General features: G+C 32.1%; 4 protein-coding genes and 1 non-coding gene across 5 annotated transcripts; 3 read left to right on the top strand and 2 right to left on the bottom strand.

Annotated features, from left to right (window-relative positions):
• Positions 1-732: 732 nt before the first annotated feature.
• On the bottom strand, positions 733-3,510 carry LOC21398025. The gene is made up of 4 exons (XM_010097178.2): positions 3,405-3,510; positions 2,742-2,836; positions 1,965-2,179; positions 733-1,333 (listed from the first exon to the last, which is right to left on the bottom strand). The coding sequence occupies exons 2-4, from the start codon at positions 2,829-2,831 to the stop codon at positions 1,033-1,035; spliced, it is 606 nt and encodes a 201-aa protein (XP_010095480.1). The 5' UTR covers positions 2,832-2,836; positions 3,405-3,510; the 3' UTR covers positions 733-1,032.
• A 5,629-nt stretch (positions 3,511-9,139) lies between these two features.
• LOC21398023 (coiled-coil domain-containing protein 94 homolog) lies at positions 9,140-12,762 on the top strand. Its single transcript, XM_010097176.2, has 8 exons — positions 9,140-9,542; positions 10,200-10,349; positions 10,475-10,609; positions 10,842-10,907; positions 11,023-11,076; positions 11,376-11,483; positions 11,825-11,909; positions 12,232-12,762. Exons 1-8 carry the CDS (start codon positions 9,345-9,347, stop codon positions 12,489-12,491), a joined length of 1,056 nt encoding a protein of 351 aa, XP_010095478.1. The 5' UTR covers positions 9,140-9,344; the 3' UTR covers positions 12,492-12,762.
• Positions 12,763-13,034: 272 nt separating this feature from the next.
• TRNAW-CCA lies at positions 13,035-13,106 on the bottom strand. Its single transcript has one exon. It is a non-coding gene; the product is annotated as a tRNA-Trp (tRNA).
• A 2,123-nt stretch (positions 13,107-15,229) lies between these two features.
• On the top strand, positions 15,230-17,330 carry LOC112091407. The gene is made up of 4 exons (XM_024165017.1): positions 15,230-15,309; positions 15,654-15,777; positions 16,047-16,261; positions 17,054-17,330. The coding sequence occupies exons 2-4, from the start codon at positions 15,688-15,690 to the stop codon at positions 17,328-17,330; spliced, it is 582 nt and encodes a 193-aa protein (XP_024020785.1). The 5' UTR covers positions 15,230-15,309; positions 15,654-15,687.
• A 3,284-nt stretch (positions 17,331-20,614) lies between these two features.
• LOC21398022 lies at positions 20,615-22,815 on the top strand. The gene is made up of 4 exons (XM_024165034.1): positions 20,615-20,704; positions 21,103-21,197; positions 21,743-21,957; positions 22,503-22,815. Exons 2-4 carry the CDS (start codon positions 21,108-21,110, stop codon positions 22,804-22,806), a joined length of 609 nt encoding a protein of 202 aa, XP_024020802.1. The 5' UTR covers positions 20,615-20,704; positions 21,103-21,107; the 3' UTR covers positions 22,807-22,815.
• Positions 22,816-22,844: the final 29 nt, after the last annotated feature.

The following is a 22,844-nucleotide window of genomic DNA, read 5'->3' as shown; positions in this document are numbered from 1 at the left end:
TTAACAACGTAACTAAATCATTGCTTTATGAATTTCAAAAAAGAAAAAAAAAATCATTGCTCCGTGAAAATCACGATTACTTATCGAGTGAAATATTAGCATTAATTGAGAGAGTAAACAAACATTCTTGCTCTATTGGTTTCATGACTAAAATATTAGAACCGCTACGGTAAGTAGCTTTTTCTTAAAAAAACAAAAAAATAAGAGAGATTTAGGCCTCGTTTAATTTGTTGATTCGAATTTTCAATTCGAATTGAGATGTAATTTTATGAGAGAGCTTTAACTATAACAGAAAAAGTTAAATACGATTTTTTATGAGATGTGATTTTATGAGAGAGCTTTAACTGTAGCAGAAAAAATTAAATGTGACTTTTTATGAGAATTTTTAACTGTAACAAAATTAAAATTAAAAACTCAAGTTAGTAAAATAAACTAGGCTTTAAACTCTCAATCTTAATAATCACATAGATAGGTATTACGATGTACACGACCTTTTTTTTTTTTCGGGTGGTAAGGATAAATGAACTTTATACTCACTAAACACTTATTATATAAATTAGAAGTGCTTCAAAAAAAAATTATAGAAATTATAATGCGTAGATGTCGATGTATAATACAATATACGTTAACGTCGTTCTCATTGTTTTAATGAAATTGAAGGCCATGTGCTTTCTATGGACGTTGTCTGGAGTTGCAACTTGGAACAAAAGCCGCCGCATTTAAGCCGCTAAATTGGACAACAAAAGCTTTTTCTTTGTTTTTAATGTGACAAAAAGGATAAAATACAAAAGTGATAAGAGTAATGTTATAGATCATTACTACATGTTTTAAACTAATTATAATACATACATACATACATATGAGACTTATAATGTAGTTCTTCACCGCATGCATAGGACGATAAACGCGAGGAAAATAACCGACGGCATTATCAAGGTTTTTTTTTTTAATAGCCAGATTCATATTTCAAAAGCAGAAAGGAAAGAAAATAAACCAAGTTTTTACACTTATCCTTATCTATTATATAGTAGCTTATGCAGTCACTTTTGCAGTCCCATTCCCCTCAAGTTCACTAATTGTGATCTGACCATATTCACCCTTAGGATCCTTTTCCGCCTCATCAAAGTAGTCCTCTCGGGCATTGTCCGCCAACATCAGGGCAACCAACCAGAAGAGCGAGGCATCAAGGGACATGAACGCGCCGCCGCCGAGGAGCCCAGTCTTGGCAGTAGGGCACTCCGTGTTAAGATTGCGGTGGACGTTGTGTAAGATGTGGAGTTGCTCTGTGAGTGTAGGCCATAGCAGGAGCGCGGCAGCTAGTCCCGCTGTGAACCTGCGTAGTACCACCATAACAGACAAAACAACATTAGAAGAGAGGAAAAGGGCTAATGTAATACCATCTTAATCAAATTTAATCTCGTCAACATGAAAAATGTAGCAATTTCAAGTAAGATTACTTGATCAAATCCACCAAATTTAGAAATACATAAGTTAAGCTTCCAACTAATTACTGGGTTATAAGGTGGTATGCCACAAAGCACATCTAATTGAGAAGTGAAATGGTGCAGAAGAAGCTGTTATGCACTTATGCTATCTGCAGTCTAAAGTCTTAACGAGCCGAAATATGTAAGAAACTTTATCCTTTTAAGTGGCTTGATGATTGATTTTCATTTGCAAGTATTCCAATTTTCTTGACAAGGAATATATGGCCGCCCGCTTAATCGTGTAGAGTTTAGAATTCGTTGGTTATGAAGGGAAGTTAACATTATTAAGAAAGAGAATGTGCTTAATTTAAGATGTATAAACTAACTGAACCCTATTAGTGCCTCATTTTAGCATGGAAAAGAACCTCTATAAGACCTATTGAAACTCAAAAATATCAAAAGATACGCTTGAGTTGCTTGCAGATTAAAAATAAAAAATAAAAAATCGCATACTTATGAAAAAGAGGAAAGCATACTTACAAAGCGATGTTGAAGAAAACAACAAAACTACCGCTCCTGAACAAAGCAGATTGTGGAACGGACTTTCCTTTGTAGGGATAAAACAATGAAAACAGCCCAGCCACTGTCGATACTAGGAGAAATGCAAAAGACAGATACCCCAAAGCAACTGTTGGATCAGAATGATATTTGCAGATTACTACATCTTTTCCTGTGACTGGGGTTCCAGCTGCTGGCTGTAAGATGTTGAAGCAAAGAATTTTTAGACAGTAGACAAGAATATGAAAATATAAAAATAGAATCGATGTGGTTTTCAAAACTGAACAAACTATAAACAAGTTTTCGATTAGAATTAAGAGCTATTCTGGCTTTATTGCTTGTGTTGTTCAAGGTATATTTCAACAAAATTATTTATACATTATCCAACTGTCCATGAAATCAAAATAGGATATGATTAGCATGATATATAGTTTTTTTTTTTAATTTTCTGAAGGAATGTGTTTACACAAACAACTGGACTTTCCAATAAACATCTCAAGAGGTCATCAAGTCTGAAAATTCCGCCCCCCCCCCCCAAAAAAAAAAAAAAAAAGAAAGTGAACTATTGGATGACAATTCAATTAGATTTCTCCACCAACAAGGAATTGATGAGTTCCATAAATTTTCAATTAGCAGAACAGGCACCAAATTTCAGCCAAATTCTAACAACTTTATGGCAAAAAATATCCAAATACGAATCAGATTTATGAGGAAGGGGAAGCAAAATAACAAAGTTCAGATAGTGAAAACTAGAATTACCTTTTTATTTTCCGCAATAACTCCCAGTATGAAGGATAAGATACCAAAAAGGGCAACTATTAATGCCATCTTCTTCACCGTAACAGCCATTTTCCCTGCTCAAAATTGAAGCAAAATATCATACAAAGAGTCCCAGAAAAATATCTATCGCAGAAAGAGGAGAAATTCATATTAAACTACTGTACATATTCTTAGCAAATAATAATAATAATAAAATGAAAGTACTGTGTAGATTGCAGAGATCAAGGATTCCTATTGAAGAAAAACAAAGCGGTTTTGCACTGAATTCCAGAATCGAACATAGAAACATAAAATAACAAATTCAACTTTATCAGAATCAAACCTAATTAATTACAACTTTTTTTTATAAAAAAATTGTGGATCTACTCAGTTAATTCCCACAGAATTGGGGGGGGGGGAAGAATCAGGTTCTCTAAGCCAACAAACAATATAACATCATTACATGACGATCATACACCTTCCGAGAAGAAAAAATGCATAGATTTCACGAAAACATGTTTGATTATACAAATTGACCAACAAAACCAAACAATAACGAAAATTCGCGAAAAAATTTACAATTTCCTCAAATATGGTTTCATTTTCCATTGAATCAACGAAAAAAAAAAAGAAAGAAAGCAAAGAGAAGAGCATGATTCGAACCTCTCTCTTCGATTCACAAAGCTCCGTCCGGCAGAGAGAAAGAGAGAGAGAGAGAGAGAGAGAGAGAGAGAACGGACAAGAGACTGCGCAGAGAAAGTAGATAAATGGCGAGGCTTCAAGATTCATGATTAAATAGTTAGTCAACCTTGTGAATCTCTCCTGAATTTCCGAATGGAATCTTTTTCCTTTTTCCTTTTTTTTTATTTTTTGATTTACTCCTATGTACATTTAATTTTTTGATTTTCTTTTTTTGCATGGGTACCCTAAGTTTTTTGCTGATGGAAAATCAATCCCTAAACTTAAAATCTTGACAAGTGGCCCTTTAATTAGTTCTATTGGTGATTGGCGGTCCAATTGAAAAATATTTTGAGTCCGTTTAGTTCATAAATTAGAACCGTGTGATTAGAATCATTTTCGATTTACGTATATTTTTTGTGAGAGAAAATACTATAACAAACCACGAATCATGATTCAAATCAGGGAACTAATCTATTTACCAAACAGGCTCTGTTTTTTTACCGTTCTTATATTATAAGGAGCGCATTTTGGTCATTTTCCTTCAATTGTGAAATAAAAATAACAAAAAAGTGATAAAATTAAAACATAAACGAAAAACCTATCCCCCGCCCACTGTCGTTTACTCTTTCTCCCCTTCAACTACGCCGTATGATATGTAGTGCAAAAGTGAAGTACAGTCTCAGGGCTCTCAAGCTTCTGCACACAATAACCCTCATAACGTCGTCGAGCCTCCTCCATGCGCTGATGAGCACGCATTCTTTGGCGAACTTCACTTGTTGATCCCCAACAACAATGAGATCATGGTCGTCCAGGGGCCTACAAAGGTTACCACGGCACCACCACAAGCGCGCGGTACACGTCAAAAGGTCTTCTCAAATTTTGATATAGATTATAAGTTGTAACGTTTAGTTTATGGGTTCATAATTATAATTTATAATTCTATTTTTAAAAATTTAAATTTTTTGTGAGAGAAAAACATTATAACGAACCATGAATTTTGATCTAAAATCAATCCAAAACCCTCAAAACAAACTAACCATTAATTGCAAGGCTACACCATCGGCTTTGTAGCAACCCCCTCCCCGGCCAGATATCCACGATGCAGCGCCTCTCTACTTCACTAGATCTTGACGTCATGGTTATCGCCAGATCTCAACGTCGTAGCCCCTTCCCCCTTTAGGCCAGTTTTAATATTATTATGCTGTTAAAAATTTTTGTTGTTGTTGAATATTGTGTTATTAATCAAAATTTGTTCGCCAAAACCTTGTAGTGTTTACTAAATTTATTTCCAAAACTGCTATCAGAAGTAAAATTTCAAGTGTTTGGTAAATTACTTATAAAATTATTGTGGAGATGTATAATGAATTAAAAGTAAATACTTTAGCACAAATATTTGTTCTTAGTTTCATTTATATTTTTAATGTCAGTATTCATAATATTTTTACACCAAAATACTAAAAAAACTTTTAATTTATTATCAAAAATATTTCTAAAAAGTAAAATACTAAGGTCATGTTCATTTCACCGATTCGAGTTTTGTTACAGTAAAAAGCTCTCAAAAACAGTCACATTTAACTTTTTTACTACAATAAGAAGTTTTCACACAAAGTCACATCTCAACTCAAATCAACGAACTAAACGGGCCCTAAATTTCTAATTAATGTTGTTATTTTTAAACATTTGATAATTGTCAATAACATTTGAGCAAAACTTAACAATGTATATTTATTAGATATTTTCTATTTTTAAATAAATATTTAAAAATTATATATTTTTAATTTTGTATAAAAATAAAATGGGTAAGATAAAAAATAAAGTTATATTATTATAGTTATTTCATAAATTTAGATAATGACAATAAAAATAATTGTAAAAAAAAATTACAAACGCGTTTTTTTAAATCTATTTATTGACAATAATTTTTAAAAGCTGTTAAATAAAAACAGAATTTTCTAAACACCTTGATCTGATGAGCTTTTTTAAAAGAAAGGAGTTAAAAACAGTATTTTGAAAATAATCCCAAACGGGCACTCCAAATCCAATATAGCTGTTGACGGGCCCACTCCATGCCCCTCCACAAAGACATTACACCATAGGGAATTAAGAAGGATGAACAATGACAAAAAAACAATCCAAATTCATGCATTTAATTATTTTTGTCCTTTTTTTTAGAAAAAAAAAAGTTTTGTTATTTTGGTGAAAATGACAACTGTGACAACTAGTATTACATTTTGTTTTTTACAAAAACACAAAATACTTGTTTTTGTATAATCTGATATTTACAATATATAATCTGGCATTTACAAGTACACGTGTTCCTAGTATTTTTTATGAAGTGTGTAGTTTTTAGGAAAATAATTTTAGAAACAAATTTTACTAGTAGTTTGGTATGAGAATTCGTGTCATGGTTCGAATCATGATTCGTGACTCGTCACAGTATTTTTTCTCATAAAAACACACGTAAACCGAGAATAATTATAAATCATGATTTTGAATCTATTAATCAAAACGTCCACTTTGTCGAATCTATAAACTAAAAAGGGGCATGTATAAGACTTGTGAAATATTAATTATAAATATCTTTTATACATGCAAGGATGAGTTTCAAAAATAAAAAAATGAAAAAATATATACTACGGTGAAATTGTTCACATCATCTGATTATAAATATACGGGCCAAAATGATTAGTTCCGTAGAGGAAAAAAAAAAAGAAGGAGACTACGACTTCGTTCGTTTCGCTGATTCGAGTTTAGAATTCGAGTTGAGATGTGATTTTATGTCAGAGCTTTTTACTGTAGCAAAAAAGTTAGATGTGACTGTTTATGAGAGTTTTTTACTGTAATAAAACTCAAATTCTAAACTCGAATCAGCGAAACGAACGAGGTGTACAACACCTCATTTGACTAAAAAAAGTATCTTTTCTATGCATGATAGCTACCCTGATGGAGTTTCGGCGTTGGGTTTTGACACCATCTATACTATCAGATTGCTCTCAATGAGCTGAGTTTGTTGACGTGTCATGCGACCGCCACTTTGATTGAAAATTGCGGCAATCAATGACGAATGTTTCGGAGAGTAATAAAACTTTCAATATTAATATCTCCGTTGTTCGACTTTTGATCGACGTGATTCCCGTTTTTATAGACCTAAAGCAATGAGACAAAGAAAATCCATCTATTTTTCTCGTACGATTTCCACTAGAGTGCCACCGTCTGAGGTGGCCAAAGTTGCCACCACCGCCGTCGTTGGAGTTCGCATTTCCGGTAGCAGTGAGGGTCATCATTGGCCCACTTCGACTCAGAAGGTGACGAGGAACCTACCCCGACCAGTAATTTTACTGGCAAGAGCGGCATCTTAAATTCTCAAACAAAATTCGTGGTGGGCAAAGTTTCTTTCGAATAACACCAATTATTGAAGTTAAAACTTATGCAAATTTAGTTATTTGATTAATCAAGTTCACTCATTATTTGTAACGTCCCTTATAGACGTCACAAAATTTGTTACTTACATCATTAACTTAAATAAATTTTATGGAAATAGAAAGATAAATTCAAACACATATCCCAGGAAAACATGTGATTTGTTTTTCCTTATGACCTATATATAACGCCCCCTCGGCAGGATGTCACATAATCGAAAAAGAATACAAGATCTTCACAGTCATTAGTCATTATCGAAAAATAACACAAAATATTCTCAGTCATTCTGCTCAAAATATTATATCTTCATCGCCATTTAACCAAGAGAAGTAAACGAACGTTCAATGATTTGCTCAATTAGTTTGTTTCTTTTTCTTTTTCTGGTTTCAATTCTCATTTGGGTTACTTTTGATCTTGTTTGATGATGCGGTGTTTATTAGGGATGATTCTCCGGCAGTGAAGTGTTTTAGAGCTCGTTTGTATTATGCGTTTAACTAATGATTTTGATTATGTTATAATATTTTTCTCTCGTAAAATATTTAAATTTCAAATGTCAAAATTAAAAATTATTAGTGTAAATACATGAACCAAACAGGCTTTTAATCCACCGCTGGAGAAAGGAAAAAAGAATCATAATATTTTTTTAATAGATTATAATTTAGTGGGAGAGAGAACATGCAGACCCACAGTGGAATTTAATAATAACCTTTGAATTGACCCCACTCACATGGTGATTTAGCTCATGCCTTATTTATTTTATGACTCAAGTTATATTATTACAATATTTTTTTTAATAAAAATTTAATTTTAATTTTTTTTTATAATATTTTACTCTCACATACACAATTAAAATTATGATTTGAATTATGTAAATGAACATAACCTACAAATTTTATAAAAATTATTTACGAATACTATAATCTCAATATTTTCATTAGTGTCAACAATTCCTGTAAGATACTTTTCTATGGGTTTTGCTTTGGCAGTGAAAACATTAGACAATGGGACCCAACCAGTTAGTACATATCCAGTTTTTTTTGCTTGAAAGTCTTCTCTGTACCAAAAGTCGTATCCTATTACTGCCCTTTTCCACGAATGATGCCAAAGTTGAATTCAACCATTCACACATATACTTTCATTAATTCTATTTAAATTGTATCCACACAAAAAAAAAATTCTATTTAAATTGAAAAAATTATTTATTTTTTATTTTACATTGAAAGAAATACTTTCATTATTTTTACTAATTAGAAAAAAGAAATCACAACTCAAACCTCGAAAAAGAACTTTTGGAAAGCCTTTTCACACAAAAGCATTTATCGTAATTTTTAGCCAAAAAAAAAAACAATCTTAATTGTAATAAAACAAATTTGTAATCAAAAGACAAACAAACAAATTCAAGCAAAAAACAAACTAACGAACAAAAATTAAAACCAATGCGAAAATGACGAACTTGTAATAATATATAGTGATACTTTGATAGTTTTAATGCTAGGTGAAGTGGGGGCTAAATAACGATCTTTTTTTTTTTTTTTAATTATTGAATAATAACGAAGTTGTTGTCGTTCGATAGAATCGAGGCATTGAGTTTGACCTTATTCATTTAGGCGCATTTAGGATCTTCGTGGACTAGTTTTTTTTTTTTAATTTTTGTTTCAACATTTTAAATAGGGTAAAAAGAAAAACCTATAAGAAGAGTGAGAAGAGTAAGAGGATTAGTACAAGAAATTTTGATTCAAAACCAGAGGAAATAGAATGAGATAAAGATTTCAAATTCATCATAATGTCTCGATTTTAATCTCTAAATATGAAAAGAAAATCAACGAATAAAATGTATATAAAAGACAATTAAGAAAAGAGATAATTACGTGGCATGTCAAAATTGTATACATTGAGTTGAAATTTAGTAAAAATTTTTAGTGTAAATTGCACTATTACACCTTAAATTATTCATTTTTTTACATAATATACTCTAAACTTTTAATTTTGACAAACTACATCTTAAACATTAGAACAGTTGCAATTGAGGTCCACTGTGAAAGGCAAAGATCGTCATTTTTCTAACTATATTACGTACAAATCTTATGTCTTGAACTGCCAATTTGATAATGTAATTTGCTATTGGACTTAAATTGCAACTGATTTTAGATTGTAGGTGCAATTTGTCAAAATTGATACTTCGGAGTGCATTATAAAATCCAAATAGTTTGAGGACTACAGTGCAATTTACTCAATTTTTTTTTTTTAAAACAAACATTATTAACTGCTCTTCGGGATTAGCCAATTAGGCAAGAAAATTAGGGCTGGGGTTTGGGAATTATCGCTTTCCTTCTTCCCTCTGATTCTGCGATCAAAAGAGGGCTGGGGTTTATAATTATTAATTATCCATCAATTTGTTTTCCGATCTTCCTCTTCTGCGGTCAAAAGATTACAAAGAAGACGACGAAGAAGCAGTTCTCGAGAGATTCGGAGTAGCAGAGAAGAGTTTGATTTGGGAGAAAAATGGGGGAGAGAAAGGTGTTGAACAAGTACTACCCGCCGGACTTCGACCCTTCGAAGCTTCCAAGGGTTCGGAGGCCGAAGAACCAGCAGATTAAGGTCCGAATGATGCTTCCCATGAGCATCCGCTGCAACACCTGTGGCAATTACATCTACAAGGGCACCAAGTTCAATTCTCGCAAGGAAGACGTCATTGGCGAGGTTAGGATTTTTTTTTCTTCTTTCTTTCTTTTGTGTGAAAACTTGCGCCTTTTGTTTGGATTCTTGTTTTCTCTCGTTGAGACATTGATGCGTAATGTGAATTGATGGGAAAATGGAATTAAATAATTTGATTTGATGGGATAGTTTGAATTTTGAAGCAAATCGGAATATTAGTTCTTATGGAAGTGGAGTTGGAGGAAGTGTTAGCTCTGATATTTTGCCTGGATTTCTATTTCATTTGTTTTTATATTTGTAGATGTTTATTGTTTTTGACATCTTTATTTGGGCATGGTGATACCTGAAAGTATTTCCTTTTGGAATGGAATAATGGGCTGTAAATAGTTCCTTTTTTTCTGCGATGAAAATTTTAGATGATGCTGGCTTTGAATCTGGTTTATTGTTCTTTTTTTTATTATTATTTTCTAGATGTTTATATTTTTTGGCATATTTCTTTGGGCATATACCTGAAAGCATTTCCTTTTTGCGTGGAATAGTGGGCTGTAAATAGTTATTTTCTTTCTGAAAGTGAAACTTTGGAGAATGCCAGGCTCAACATTTTTCCTGAATTTTTATGATTTTGTAGGCGTTTATTTTTGGTGTATTTCTTTGTAAGTGATGATGCCCAGTGAGAAGTTACTAACTTCTGTAATTTTGCAGACTTATTTGGGTATCCAAATATTTAGGTTCTACTTTAAGTGCACGAAATGCTCAGCGGAGCTTGCAATGAAGACGGACCCGCAAAATTCTGATTACGTTGTTGAGTCGGGTGCAACACGGAATTTTGAACCTTGGCGTAATGAGGATGAGGTATAATTCTTTCCATTCTGTAGAGGCGACTATATTTTTAAAGCTTTTTTCGTTTTTTTAGAAGCTGCTAATGGAGATGGTTTTGTTTTTTTGAGTTTGGTAATGAATAAATTTCCCTTTTTCAGGAAGTAGATAAGGAGAAACGGAAAAGGGAAGAAGAAGAGATGGGGGACGCAATGAGATCTTTGGAGAACAGAACCTTGGATTCTAAAAGAGAGATGGACATCTTGGCGGCTTTAGATGAGATGAAATCCATGAAGGTACGTGCAATCCTTATGTCTTATGTACTGAGGCTTTTGGATTTGATGGTTTCAGTTATAAAGGCTTTCAAAAGTTTAGAATGCGTTATAAAATTGCATTATAAACATGGTGCATATATGATCTTGACATTGATTCCTTTTTTACGAACCTAAGTCATGGTCCATTCTTTGTTCATCTACACCGATGTTTGTTTCATAGGTATATCCTTGACCTTTTTTTTTTTTTTGCCAGTCGAGACATGCAGCTGTTAGTGTTGATGCAATGCTAGAGGCCTTGGAGCGCTCTACTGCTCAAAAGGTACGATGGATTTTCTTGTGATACAGTAGTGGTAATTTTGTTACGTGCATTGACTTTTGTATTCAATTTGCTTTGGTATGTATTAACTCTGAGGTGCTGGTTAATATGATGGCAGGAGAAGAAATTGGAGGAGGAGGACGAAGCCCTAATAAGATCAATCGTTTTCCATGTCAGTATTTATCTCGGTTTTATGTTTTTTTGTCCAAGTTCTTTCTTCTTTCTTTTTTTGTTTTCTCTCCCTTGTGTGGTGAGCTTGTTTTCTAATGTGTGTGTGTGTGTGTATATATATATATATATATATATATCGAAGCCCTAATAAGATCAATCGTTTTCCACGTTAGTATTTATCTCGGTTTTGTGTTTTTTTGTCCAAGTTCTTTCTTCTTTCTTTTTTTGTTTTCTCTCCCTTGTGTGGTGAGCTTGTTTTATAATGTGTGTGTGTGTTTTTTTTTTTGGGTTCTTATGCAGAGTTCAAAAGATTATGTCCATCGGATTGATGATGAAGATCTCAATGATGATGGTGATCTGATACATCTTCCAAGTAGCAATGGTGAAACTTCCAGTAGCAGTCTGAAGGTATTACAGTGCTTTTTACTGGTTACAGATTTCCTTTCTAACCATATTGCCCAACACAAACACTGTACAGCAATGTTCCAAATCTTCTTTTCCCTGCTGAAATCGGGGAGATATGGGGATACAAACATGTCAACACATTTCGAAGGGGCAACCCAACTCAACAGAAACACTAGTTTAACCCTCATCCGTACTTGAAGCAAAACAAGATGAACCAAGTTAAAGGGGTTAAAACTTCTATATTTGAAATATTCAACCTGTATAGCAGGAAGAGTTGTAGTTATCTATGTTTTATTCGGAAAAGACTGAATTTACTTATGTTTGTCCACACATTTGAAATGCAGAAGCAAAAGGTTTCCCCAGAACCTCCTAGTAACCCAACCGATTTCTTGACAAGCACCAGTACTTCTGATAGCTCCATCAATAAAGGTAGGATTTCTGTTTCCCCCTTATTTGTTGATGTATTGCAAGGGCATCCTTTTACAAGTTTGGGAAGTAAAATTTCTTCTTTTAGTAATGAAAATTGTTCTCGTGGAAGCATAAAAGCCGCTATTTTTTTTTAATTTTTTTTATTTAAGTAGGAAAGCTGCTACAATCTGAAATTATAGTTGTCTTTCTTCCCCTTTGATAAGCTATTGTAGTTGCCTCTTGTGTGTTGGTCTCTGCAAATAGACCGTGTTCTTTCCCCTTTCATAAACCTAGAACATTTTGTAGAGATTGTTGGGTAGTTTTTTGTTTTGGTTATTTTCAGGAAAGCCAAGCGATTCTGGAGCTCAAAATAAATCCGTTTTGAAGACTTCAACAGGCATGGTTTCTGTTATTATGAAACCAATTGCAGCTTCCAATTCTAACAAAACAGGAAAACTAGACGATAATAATATTCAAAACAGCCACAGCGATAAAAGTCTTGCAAAAGCGGAGGAGAAAAGGGAGGATAGTATCAATAGTAGAAGTAACGTACTCCAGTCGTTGTGCCAAAACTATGACGACAGTGATGATGACGAAGAATAAGGGTCATCTCGGATTATTTTCCCCTTTTTCCTGCAAGATGTTTTCCATTTCCATGCAAATGGAGATAATTTCCTGAGTTTTCGTTCTTGGTTATCTTGGCTTATCATCACATTTTTGTAAGAATCTGGTCTTAAACTACCATATCAGGCGGTTAATTTGTTTGGACAAAACTTGCACTTCATGACTTGTGTATCTGTACAGATAACATGTGTACAAAGTCGTCGTTTCTTTTTTGGCAGTCCAATGCTTCATGACGCATGAACTTTGATGATCTGCATAATTTCATAGATTCCTAATTCCTAACTAGTTTCTTTTCTGAAGAAATTTGAAAAAAAAAAAAAGTTATTTTTCTCATTCTTTAAAGCAGCTAAATCATGAAAATTCTTACAAAGAAATCAGTGTTTTGGTTCCGTATTAAGCGTATGTGATTCTTTTTTGTTTTAATTAATCACGTGATTTGACTTTGTGAGCTTTCCTGCAATGAACGCTATAAAGAAATCCAGTCTTTTCGTAAAAAAGACAAAAGGCAACCCGTGGGGGAATTGAACCCGACGTGAATCGAACACGCAACCTTCTGATCTGGAGTCAGACGCGCTACCATTGCGCCACGGATCCGGTTGTAAAGTTGTTTGGCAGAAAAAAATAAATGAACTTTAACTTCTTTGATCTGCTCATTTCCTAATTTGTTCTTTTTTCCCCACCAATTCCTAAAGCCAATTTATGTTTTTTTAACAAACTAATTTACGTTAGTTTTTTCTTAGCAGTTTTTCAGTTAAAACAATAAATTTTGGGAGGATTTCAAGCAAAGAAAAAAAAATAAATTTTGGGAGGAAAAAAAAAAACGGTTGACTCTCTCTCCTCATTTTTGTGCAACTCAAGTGTGTGTATCAACTTATGCAATTAAGTAAATGGTGGAAATTGATGGGAAAAAAAAAAGATTCCACTTATCAATAATTATGAGTGATTATTATATGACTATTTGTGACTGCAGCTTACGATTCCCAGATTCAAATACGTATTTATTCCTGCCATATTTTAAGCGGGTATTTTTTTAGTAATCTTAATAAATACTTTTTAAAAATGTATGTGTCAAAATTTTTATATTTTATTTTTTATTCATAACTTTTTTAGTTAAATAATTACACTAATAAAAGAGTATTTATTAAAATTAAAAAATAAAAGTTTAAACTTACGTACTCTTAAGAATAAACTCAACATTTTTTTTTTTTTACTTTTTAATCACACCATTAAAGCTTTTGGCCATGCCATTATATGATGTACGTATGGACCATCATCCTCTATTCAAAGCTCTTATGTTTTGGTGCTTATGTCGTTAGGTTTTGGAATGCTTTTTTATTGGATAATCTTAACAAATATTCTTTAAAAGTACATGAGTCATGATTTTTATCATTTATTTTTTATTCATAACCTTTTTAATTAAATGTTTACACTAATAAAAGGATATTTATTAAAAGTAAAAAATAAATATTCAAATTCATACACTCTCAATAATAAATTCTCAATGTTTTTCTCTTTCTTCATTTAACAAAAACAAAAATGTCATTGTGCTTGTGTAACTGTGCCGAAAAACACGGTTCATCAAATCCATGAATGCAGCAGGGGCATTTGTCAACCCAAATGGCATCACCAGGAACTCGAAGTGTCCATATCGAGTCCGAAAAGCAGTCTTCGGAATATCCTCTTCCCTGATTTTCAATTGGTGGTACCCGGACCTCAAGTCAATCTTAGAGTAAAACTGTGATCCACCCAACTGATCGAATAACTCATCGATCCTCGGCAATGGATATTTATTCTTCACAGTTACCCTGTTCAATTGACGGTAGTCAATGCATAACCGTAGAGATCCGTCGTGTGTCACAGGCCACGGCTTTGACACTAGCCTATTTATTTCGCATATTTGAACCATAATTCAATTTTTTTTAATTTACTTTTAACAAAAGTCCAAGTTTTGAACCAAATGAAAATAGGCCACGTTGGTGGGCTAAAATGAAAAGAAAAAAAGATAGATGAGGGCCAAAGCAAAATATACCAAAACTAGCAAAAACGAAAAAGCAAAAAATACCAAGCAACAACGAGCCACCTAGAATGTATTATTAATTTTTCTTCATAATGATTGGTTAAGAATATTTTTAACCGGTCCTAATTTCACATATTTTATTCTGAAAAAAAAAAAATCTAGTTTGACTTCTATTTGCCAAGGGGAAGGAAGAAAGATACCAAGTAGCCTAGCGGCTAGAGCAATTGGCAAAATACAATTTAGAGAGTAGTGTTACAAACAATTACAGAAGTTAAATTAAGACTAAAATCATAGTTGTTAAGGAAAAAAAAAAGGGTCAGTTTTTTTAGGACAAAAATAAATCACAGTTGTTATTAGCTCATATGGAATATTATACTTATCGCACCTACAAATGACTGAGATTTGACGAAATGGGTTGTCTCCACGTGTGCAGAAAAAAAAAATCAATGCTTGGAAATACAGTCATAAGAAAATATTTAAAAATAGTAAATATTTACCCTTAAATAAAACAATAGAAAATTTTTATAAACAACAACTTAAAAAAAGGGACTGACAGCCAATCCCCAGCGTCATGTATCCATTTTAGGAAAATTGTAATAGCAGTTTGAATCTTTCCAACCAACATGTCCAAATTCTTTTTGCCATTAAAACCTATAAATTATTACCACTTTTTTTTTTTGTTAATACTGTAAATTATTACTAATTACCACTTCTTTCTCTATTATATTTATAATCACCGAGCTCTTTGTAATTTTGCAGTGTCATCTGCAGATTTACAAGGTATCAATTATTTTTCAAATTTCTTGTCCTCTCTCAATTTGTTTTAATTCCTTTGTAGTTTTTTTTTTTTTTTTTTTTTTTTTTTTTTTTTTTTTTTTTTTTTTACTTGTTATGTTATGTTACGGGCATTGTTCTTTCTGAATCCTTTTTTTAGCATCCCAAATTGCATTGCTTTTTAACCTGAATTTTTGTTTCATTATCCTTTTTTGACCATCTCAAATTACATTGCTTTTTAACCTGAATTTTTGTTTCATTTCTTTCTCTTTTATTATCTATAATTTATGTTTTTTTTTTGTTTTTTTGTTTTTTTGCCTATCATAATATATACGTCAATTGAATTGCAGGGGTTGAGATTGATAGCTTTTTATTCCAAGCACCATGGCCTTCACCGCGATACAAATGGCTCTCTTTGTTACCATCCTCGGTTTTATATCATTCGTTTTTGGAATTCTCGCTGAAAATAAGAAGGTATATAAAAGGATATTCTGCGATAAACCACGATGATAAAACGCATAATCACATTAGAATTATCAATCATATCATATCATGATCTGATTGTTCATAATTGTATTCTAATAATTCTCTAAGAAAATATGAGTCTGCAAGCGAAAATGTACCAATTGTCACATTCTTTTTTTTTTTTATTCTAAATGGTTTAATATAGAATGATTTTAAATCACTAATAATGGTTATTTCTTTGTCTATTTGTTCCTTTTTTTTTTTTGGGTTTCTTACAGCTTCAATCAGGAACCCCAATTGAAGGAAAAGATGTAGTTATATGTAGTTATCCTTCAAATCCTTTTGTGGCTTTGGGATATCTGTCCTTTGCCTTTCTTATTGCCTCAACCGTGGTTGGTTATCTTTCATTGTTTTACCCTTACAAAGGAAAGTCAATTCCACAATCAATCCTCTTCAAGAACACATCATTTCTTGTATTCTTCAACATTGCTCTGTAAGTACATTTCCTGCTATTCCTGTTTTTTCCTTCTTTTATTCCCTTTTATTAAGAAATTGTTTTTGAAAACAATTTTTCTAAAAAAAAAAAAAAGGGAGAAGTCAATTAGCCGATAATAATAGTAATTGTTGGAGTTATTAGAACCAATGTATTACAATCAACTAATCAAGGGATTAAGAATTTGCTTTTGGTTAGATTATCTCACAAATATGTTGCACTAGAAAATATCTTTTAAAATCATTTTTTTTTCAATAAAATACTGTAAAAATGATGGGTATGGAATCCAACCACTTTTTACAATGCTTTAAGAAGCTTATTAGATGTTCTCAAATAAAAAAATAAAAATTCTATAAGAAGCACAGCAATATAAAACGGGTCCTACATCGATTTCAGGGTTTGTTTGATGACCTAGGCTTTAATGTCCAGGCCATAGTTAGCCAATCTATTTTCTTAAAGATCAAAAACTATATATTTATTTTTATATAGGTACATTTTACAAAGACAGACCTTGGAATTGCATGATTGCATCTATAGCTAAGCTTGTGACTATAGCATTAGGAGCCAAAAATTTGCTTATTACTAATTGAAGCTCGTGTTGGTGAAGATCATTGCTTTTTTACCCCTAATCGTAAGAGCCGGAATAGCAATTTTTGTGAGAGAGCATTGGCACACACGGCAAATGTCACAGTTCGTATGATCCATCCACTCTCACAGTTCGTATGACGAGTTGTAATACAAATCTTTATTCGATTGTGAATCGTATAATAATTTTTGTTTTTGTCACTCTAGGTTCACAGCTGGGTTAGGGGCAGCACTAACACTGTGGCCAACATTTGATGAGCAACATCACCAGAAGAACAAAGTTTATCCCAGTTCCACCTCAGAGTGCCCCACTGCAAAGACAGGTCTTTTGGGTGGTGCTGCTTTTGTGTCCCTTGATTCCTCACTCTTCTGGCTTGTTGCCCTCATGCTTGCAAGCAATGTGAGAGATGACTATTTTGGTGACACAGAAAATGAGTATGACCCACATGTGAGCCAAGGCAGCCAGGTCACAACAGCTCCCTAGCACATATGGGTCCCTCATGGTTGTGATGTGGTCTTGATTTGTCCTTAATATAAGATGACTCTCTGTTAAGATTGTCACCACATTTTATTTGGCTTAGATTTTAATATGGTTGGTAAATAGTTTGGAATTAGAAAGCTTTTAATGGGATTTGATGTGAATTATTTTTTAATGTTTATTATTAGTAGTAAATTTATATAGACCTCTCTCTTATATTTTTTTTTTTATATAAGAACTTTTTATGATATGGCATCTATTTTGATAATGCATGCATGTTTATGAATGTATCGATTAAAATCACGTTAAAATAAAAAAAAATATGCAAAACTGAGAGAGCATGATATAAAATTTTCAAATAGAACCTTATTAATGCCTCAATTCCGTTTAGTATAAAAAAAAATTACAACCTTGTATTTTTTTTGTACAGTCCAGTTCACATTTTACATATGATTTGCAGTTATGTTCTAATTGTTTCTTTACCTATGGTAAAAACTTAAGAAGTAAAAGTGCTCCCAATAAAATCATGTAACAAAAGTTTTGGTTAAAAATGGTTTGTGCTGGTTTAGGAGTTCTTAGCTGGGATATTAATTATAAATTTGTAATTGAAGGAAATAAATAGAATGAGAGAAAAGAGAAATTGCCTAGGCCACCTAATTTATCACCTATATTTGTGATGATTTGTGCGGCAAGGCAACCTCAGAGTCAAGGTTTGCCTTATAAAATTGGGTTTTGGATTTCAAAAAAAAAAAAAAAAAAAAAAAAAAAAAGGCCCCTTTTTAGCCACAATAACTTGAGCAGAACATCTTATACCTGATTTAGAAGGCAAGAAATCTTTTCAGCATTGAAGGAAAGTGTCGCCCAGGGCTGGTTGTGTGGGAAGATGCTGCAAGTTGGCTTGAGAAATTTCAGGCTTCTAAGCGTCTTCGGAGCTTGGATGTGCCTCGCCCTTTGCCGGTAAGGCACAAATTTCAGGCTTTGTGCTTGGGGCCTTTACGTGGGATGTTTGTTTCCTATATTCGTCATTGATTCTGAATCATGATTTATAGTTCTCTACAATGTTTTTCTCTCATAAAAAACACACGTAAAATGAAAATAGTTCTAAATCTATGAACCAAACGTCCACATCTTGGCTGCGGAATGTTTAGCACTACGAGAAGGGCTTCTTTTTGCAATGGACAGCGGCCTCCGCATTTCTCTGGTTGAAAGTGACTCCTCTTCAGTGGTTAAACATGTTGACGATCTAGCTTTTCTAACGGCAGAAAATAGCCTATTTTGGCAGACACTAAGCGTGCGTTTGTAATTAGTTTTAAAATGATTTTGTTTTCAATAACAAATAAAAATGAGATTGTTTTAAGAATTATTCTGAGTCTAATTCTGAAATTGCGTTTAGTTAATTTTTTAAGAGATTATTTTGAGTATAATAAAAAAGTGAAATCATGTTTATTAATTAATATATTATAATATTATTGATAAATACTAAAAAATAAAAATAAAAAAATAAAAACGACTTTTAACCGTTTTCTAATTTTTTCACAAAAATCATTCTCACTGTTTGCATTTTTATTTTTATTTTTAAAACATTTACTAAATAAAAATCGTTTCATTTTTATTTTTATTTTTTAAAATACGTAAAAATAGTTTTAAAAAACGATTTCAAACCTGCACTAAACTTCTGCTGTCGGAAGTTGGTAGTGGTTCTTGCAACTATGTTCCACGAATGTGTAATATGCCTGCCCACGCACTCATACGCTTCGCTCTTTACTTTCCTTAGATGATTGTTATTGGCTTGAGGAATATCCTTTTTGTATTACAAACATTGTAATAAGTGCCAATATGGCCTTCAAGTAATTATATATTATCATGCCAGTTTTCAAAAAAAAAAAAAAAAAGAAAAGAAAAACTTGAACTGGCAATTGGGTAGCTTGAAAGCAGAAAGGTATTCATTATATATGATAATATATGGTGTAACGCAAATTCTTGATATTCTATTCTATCAGAAAAAAAAGGCAAGTTGTTTATATTTTGAAGTTTGAACTTTCTTAGGAAATAATCCGAAATCATCATCTTCTTCTTCTTTTTTTTTTTTTTTTTTCCAAAAAGATGTGTAAATATCTCGAAAGGGAATTTTCAAATTCTTTCACAAACTCTTAGCATTGGAGTATAATTAGACTTCTTATCAGTTACAGTGCGTTTTTAATCTGATATCACATGGGAATTAAAACACAGGAATTTTCCTTAAAAAAAATAGGAAATTTTGGTAGCACAAAGTTACAGATGGCATACCATTTTGTGCTAAATTTTTTTTTTTGACATATTTGCTTAATTCAAGTTAAAAAAAGGATGAAGAAAAATGAAAAATAAAAGCAAGTATGAGATTTAAGACTTTTTTTTTTTTTTTTTTTTTGAGAATCAACATATTGATACTTCGGGAGACTTTTTGAGAAAATATTGGGGCCCGTAATTCATGTATTTAAATCAGTAATTTTTAATTTTAACATTTAAAATTTAAATTTTTTATGAGCTAAAAATACTATAATAAAATTAAAATTATAAATTTAAACGTAACAAATAAATGAGCATAGTTTAGGTGGGTCCACCCACCTCATGCTCTGCCTTGTCTAATATTCAAAATTATGATATCATTACACTGTATTCACTTTAAAATTTCAACAAATTATTGAGCTGTTATTTTAATTTTGTAAAACACAAATATTGCATGGATAAACTCAGATACTTGATTTTTTTTTTAAGATAATGCTATACTATCAACTGAAAATTATTCAAAAAAAGCACTCGTCTTTGAAATAAAAAAAAATCACCACTCACCACTCATCCATTCCTATCTAATATACTAAATTACTAATATCAAAATTGAAATAATTCGTGGCTTTATATATATGCACAAACACATATATTATCAATTAGTATGATACAAACAAATTCGGCTAATTATATACATAATTAATTACGGTTAGTCCCTTAATAAACTGCTGATAAATTTTTTATTTTTAATTGTTAAATATGTATTAAATATTTTTTTTTTTTTGCATATCTTTTAAGTTAAAGTTATTTAACGCTCAAAACCGTGTAGAAGGACCCACAAACTTATTCACGTGTAATTTTTATATTAAAAAGATAAAAAAATCATATTCACGTGCATTAGGTGGAAATAATTATATATTAGTAACTAAAAACATGAAGTAGGTATAACGATCTGAGTTTGATTCGGAATCTTGAAAGTCTTTATTAAAGAGTCTTTTATTATTAACTCCTTCTGGGCTCCGAACCTTAAAAAAAAAAAGAAAAAAACACTTTTTTTTCTTCAGAATCTCTCTCTTTCTCAAGTCTCACCATCCAGTTCTTCATCAAAGAGAAAGGTTCTGATATAATTCTTTCACAATAATATTTTGCGCAGAAAAAGGATTTTCCGGATCACTTTTTTCTTATTATTTTTATTTTGTTGGTGGTATAGTGTTGAATTCTGTTTTCCGTGCTTTCTTTTTTTTTTTTTTTTTCATTTTTTTTTGTACCATGAAATCATAGACCTTTCGTCTCTTTTTTTATTTTATTTTTTATTTTTTTAATGACCACGTCTTAAAACAAGAATTGAGATGACATTGATTTTGTTACCATATTCTTCTGGAATTCATGCCAAACTCTTTTTTTTTTCCTTTTCTGTTTTAACAAAGATTTAAAATTTATGGATTTTCTTTTTATGAGAAATTTATTTTTTTATGTGTATATATAATATTATTACTTGATGTTTTGCTTGCAGAGACAATGGCTGTTACTGTGAAGAAAATGGCTTTGATAGTGACCTTTTTGGGTGTTTTGTCCTTTGTATTTGGAGTGATAGCTGAGAATAAGAAGGTAATTAATTCTACTTTATACGCTCTATTATTCTTTTTTAAATTTTTTCTCCTCTCTCTCTCTTTTTTTTTTTTTTTTTCCCTTTCAACTCGGGTACTGGGGAGTTCGAACTTTTTGTGGATTTACAGTTACGTTGTGCCCGTAACCACCTCACTTTTTATTTTTCTATTCATATTTGATGGTTATTATTATTATTATTATATTTTTTTTTCCAAAAGTTGTTAAGCTATAGAAATATTCACTAATTAATGTGATTAGTTTTGCTTTAATATGAGTTATTAGAATCGGATTAGTAATCTAGTCCTTTCAGAACAAATACCAAAAATTGTGTGATGTATGAAACTGCTTGTGATCATCCTAATTTGCGTGAATAAATAATATGGTGTTATATGCTTCATCCAATTTTGTCATCCAAGGGTTCACATTCTTTTTTTTTTTTAATTTTGCATCTATAATTTTTCCAAAAAAAAAACACACACACACACACAGAGTTTCATTCTTATGTTTGTTGCACATTTAAGTATTTTGTTCTATCCTCTTGGCAGCCTGCATCCGCGACCCCCGTCGTCGGAAAAAATGTCGTTATCTGCAAATACCAATCCGATATGACGGTCATTTTCGGTTATTTGTCCGTCGGATTTCTTGCTGCGTCTTCATTTATTGGGTTGCTCTCATTGTTTTATCCCTACAAAGGAAAGTGTGTCCCTGGTGGGGCTTTCTTCCGGAGCTCTAACTTTGTTGTGTTCTTCAACATTGCTTTGTAAGCATTATTTCATCTTTATCATATAAATATTTCCTTCATTTCAACTTTTGATTAGTTAACCAGAGGTCCCATTGAGGTTATTTTCCCTTGTAAAAATGAGGCAACAAAAGTGTTGAATTGGTTAATGGATAAGTCATTTAAAATTAGAAGCATTTTCTTCTTAAAAAAAAAAAATGTTATATTTTTCATAGCCAGTGACTTCTAATAAGACCCTGCATGAGAAATCCTCTTTGGTAATAGAAGAGACCATTGAAATTTGATATCAAAAGTGAATGATGCTAACGGGACTCTTAACAATTCAATTGTCAATCTTTTGTTGGTAAACGTTATTAAAAAAAAAAAATCTTGTCAATTAGTATTAAAAAGTTGCGTATATCTATTGAAAGATGACAATTCACCTGTTAGCGAATCTGTATAACAGAATTTAATTTTTTTTTTTTAAAAAAAAAACTTAAACCAATTCAACACACTACACTAATTACATTTGATTTGCGCAATTTCATCTCTTATATTGTTATTATTATTATGGTGGATTTACACAGGTTCACATCGGGACTGGCCGCTGCACTCTTGCTATGGCCTACACTCACGGAGCAATTCCACATCCTACGCAACGTCCACCGCAATCTCAAAACGGAATGCCCTACTGCCAAGACCGGTCTCCTCGGTGGCGGTGCTTTCGTGTCCCTTGACGCGTCGCTCTTCTGGTTGGTCGCCCTTATGTTGGCAGACAATGCCCGAGAGGACTACTTTGAGGAGTTAGAGAATTCTTCCAGGGGTGAATGTGATCAGATCAACAATGGTGAACCTCATGCCAATGCTAGTAGCTCAAAGGAGACTGTCTAGAATTTGACATGACACACAACTTGGATGCCTCTTTTGCT

This window comes from Morus notabilis, unplaced genomic scaffold (assembly GCF_000414095.1).
Source record: "Morus notabilis unplaced genomic scaffold, ASM41409v2 Scaffold699, whole genome shotgun sequence".
NCBI lineage: Eukaryota > Viridiplantae > Streptophyta > Magnoliopsida > Rosales > Moraceae > Morus > Morus notabilis.
This window is presented reverse-complemented; position numbering and strand designations above follow the sequence as displayed.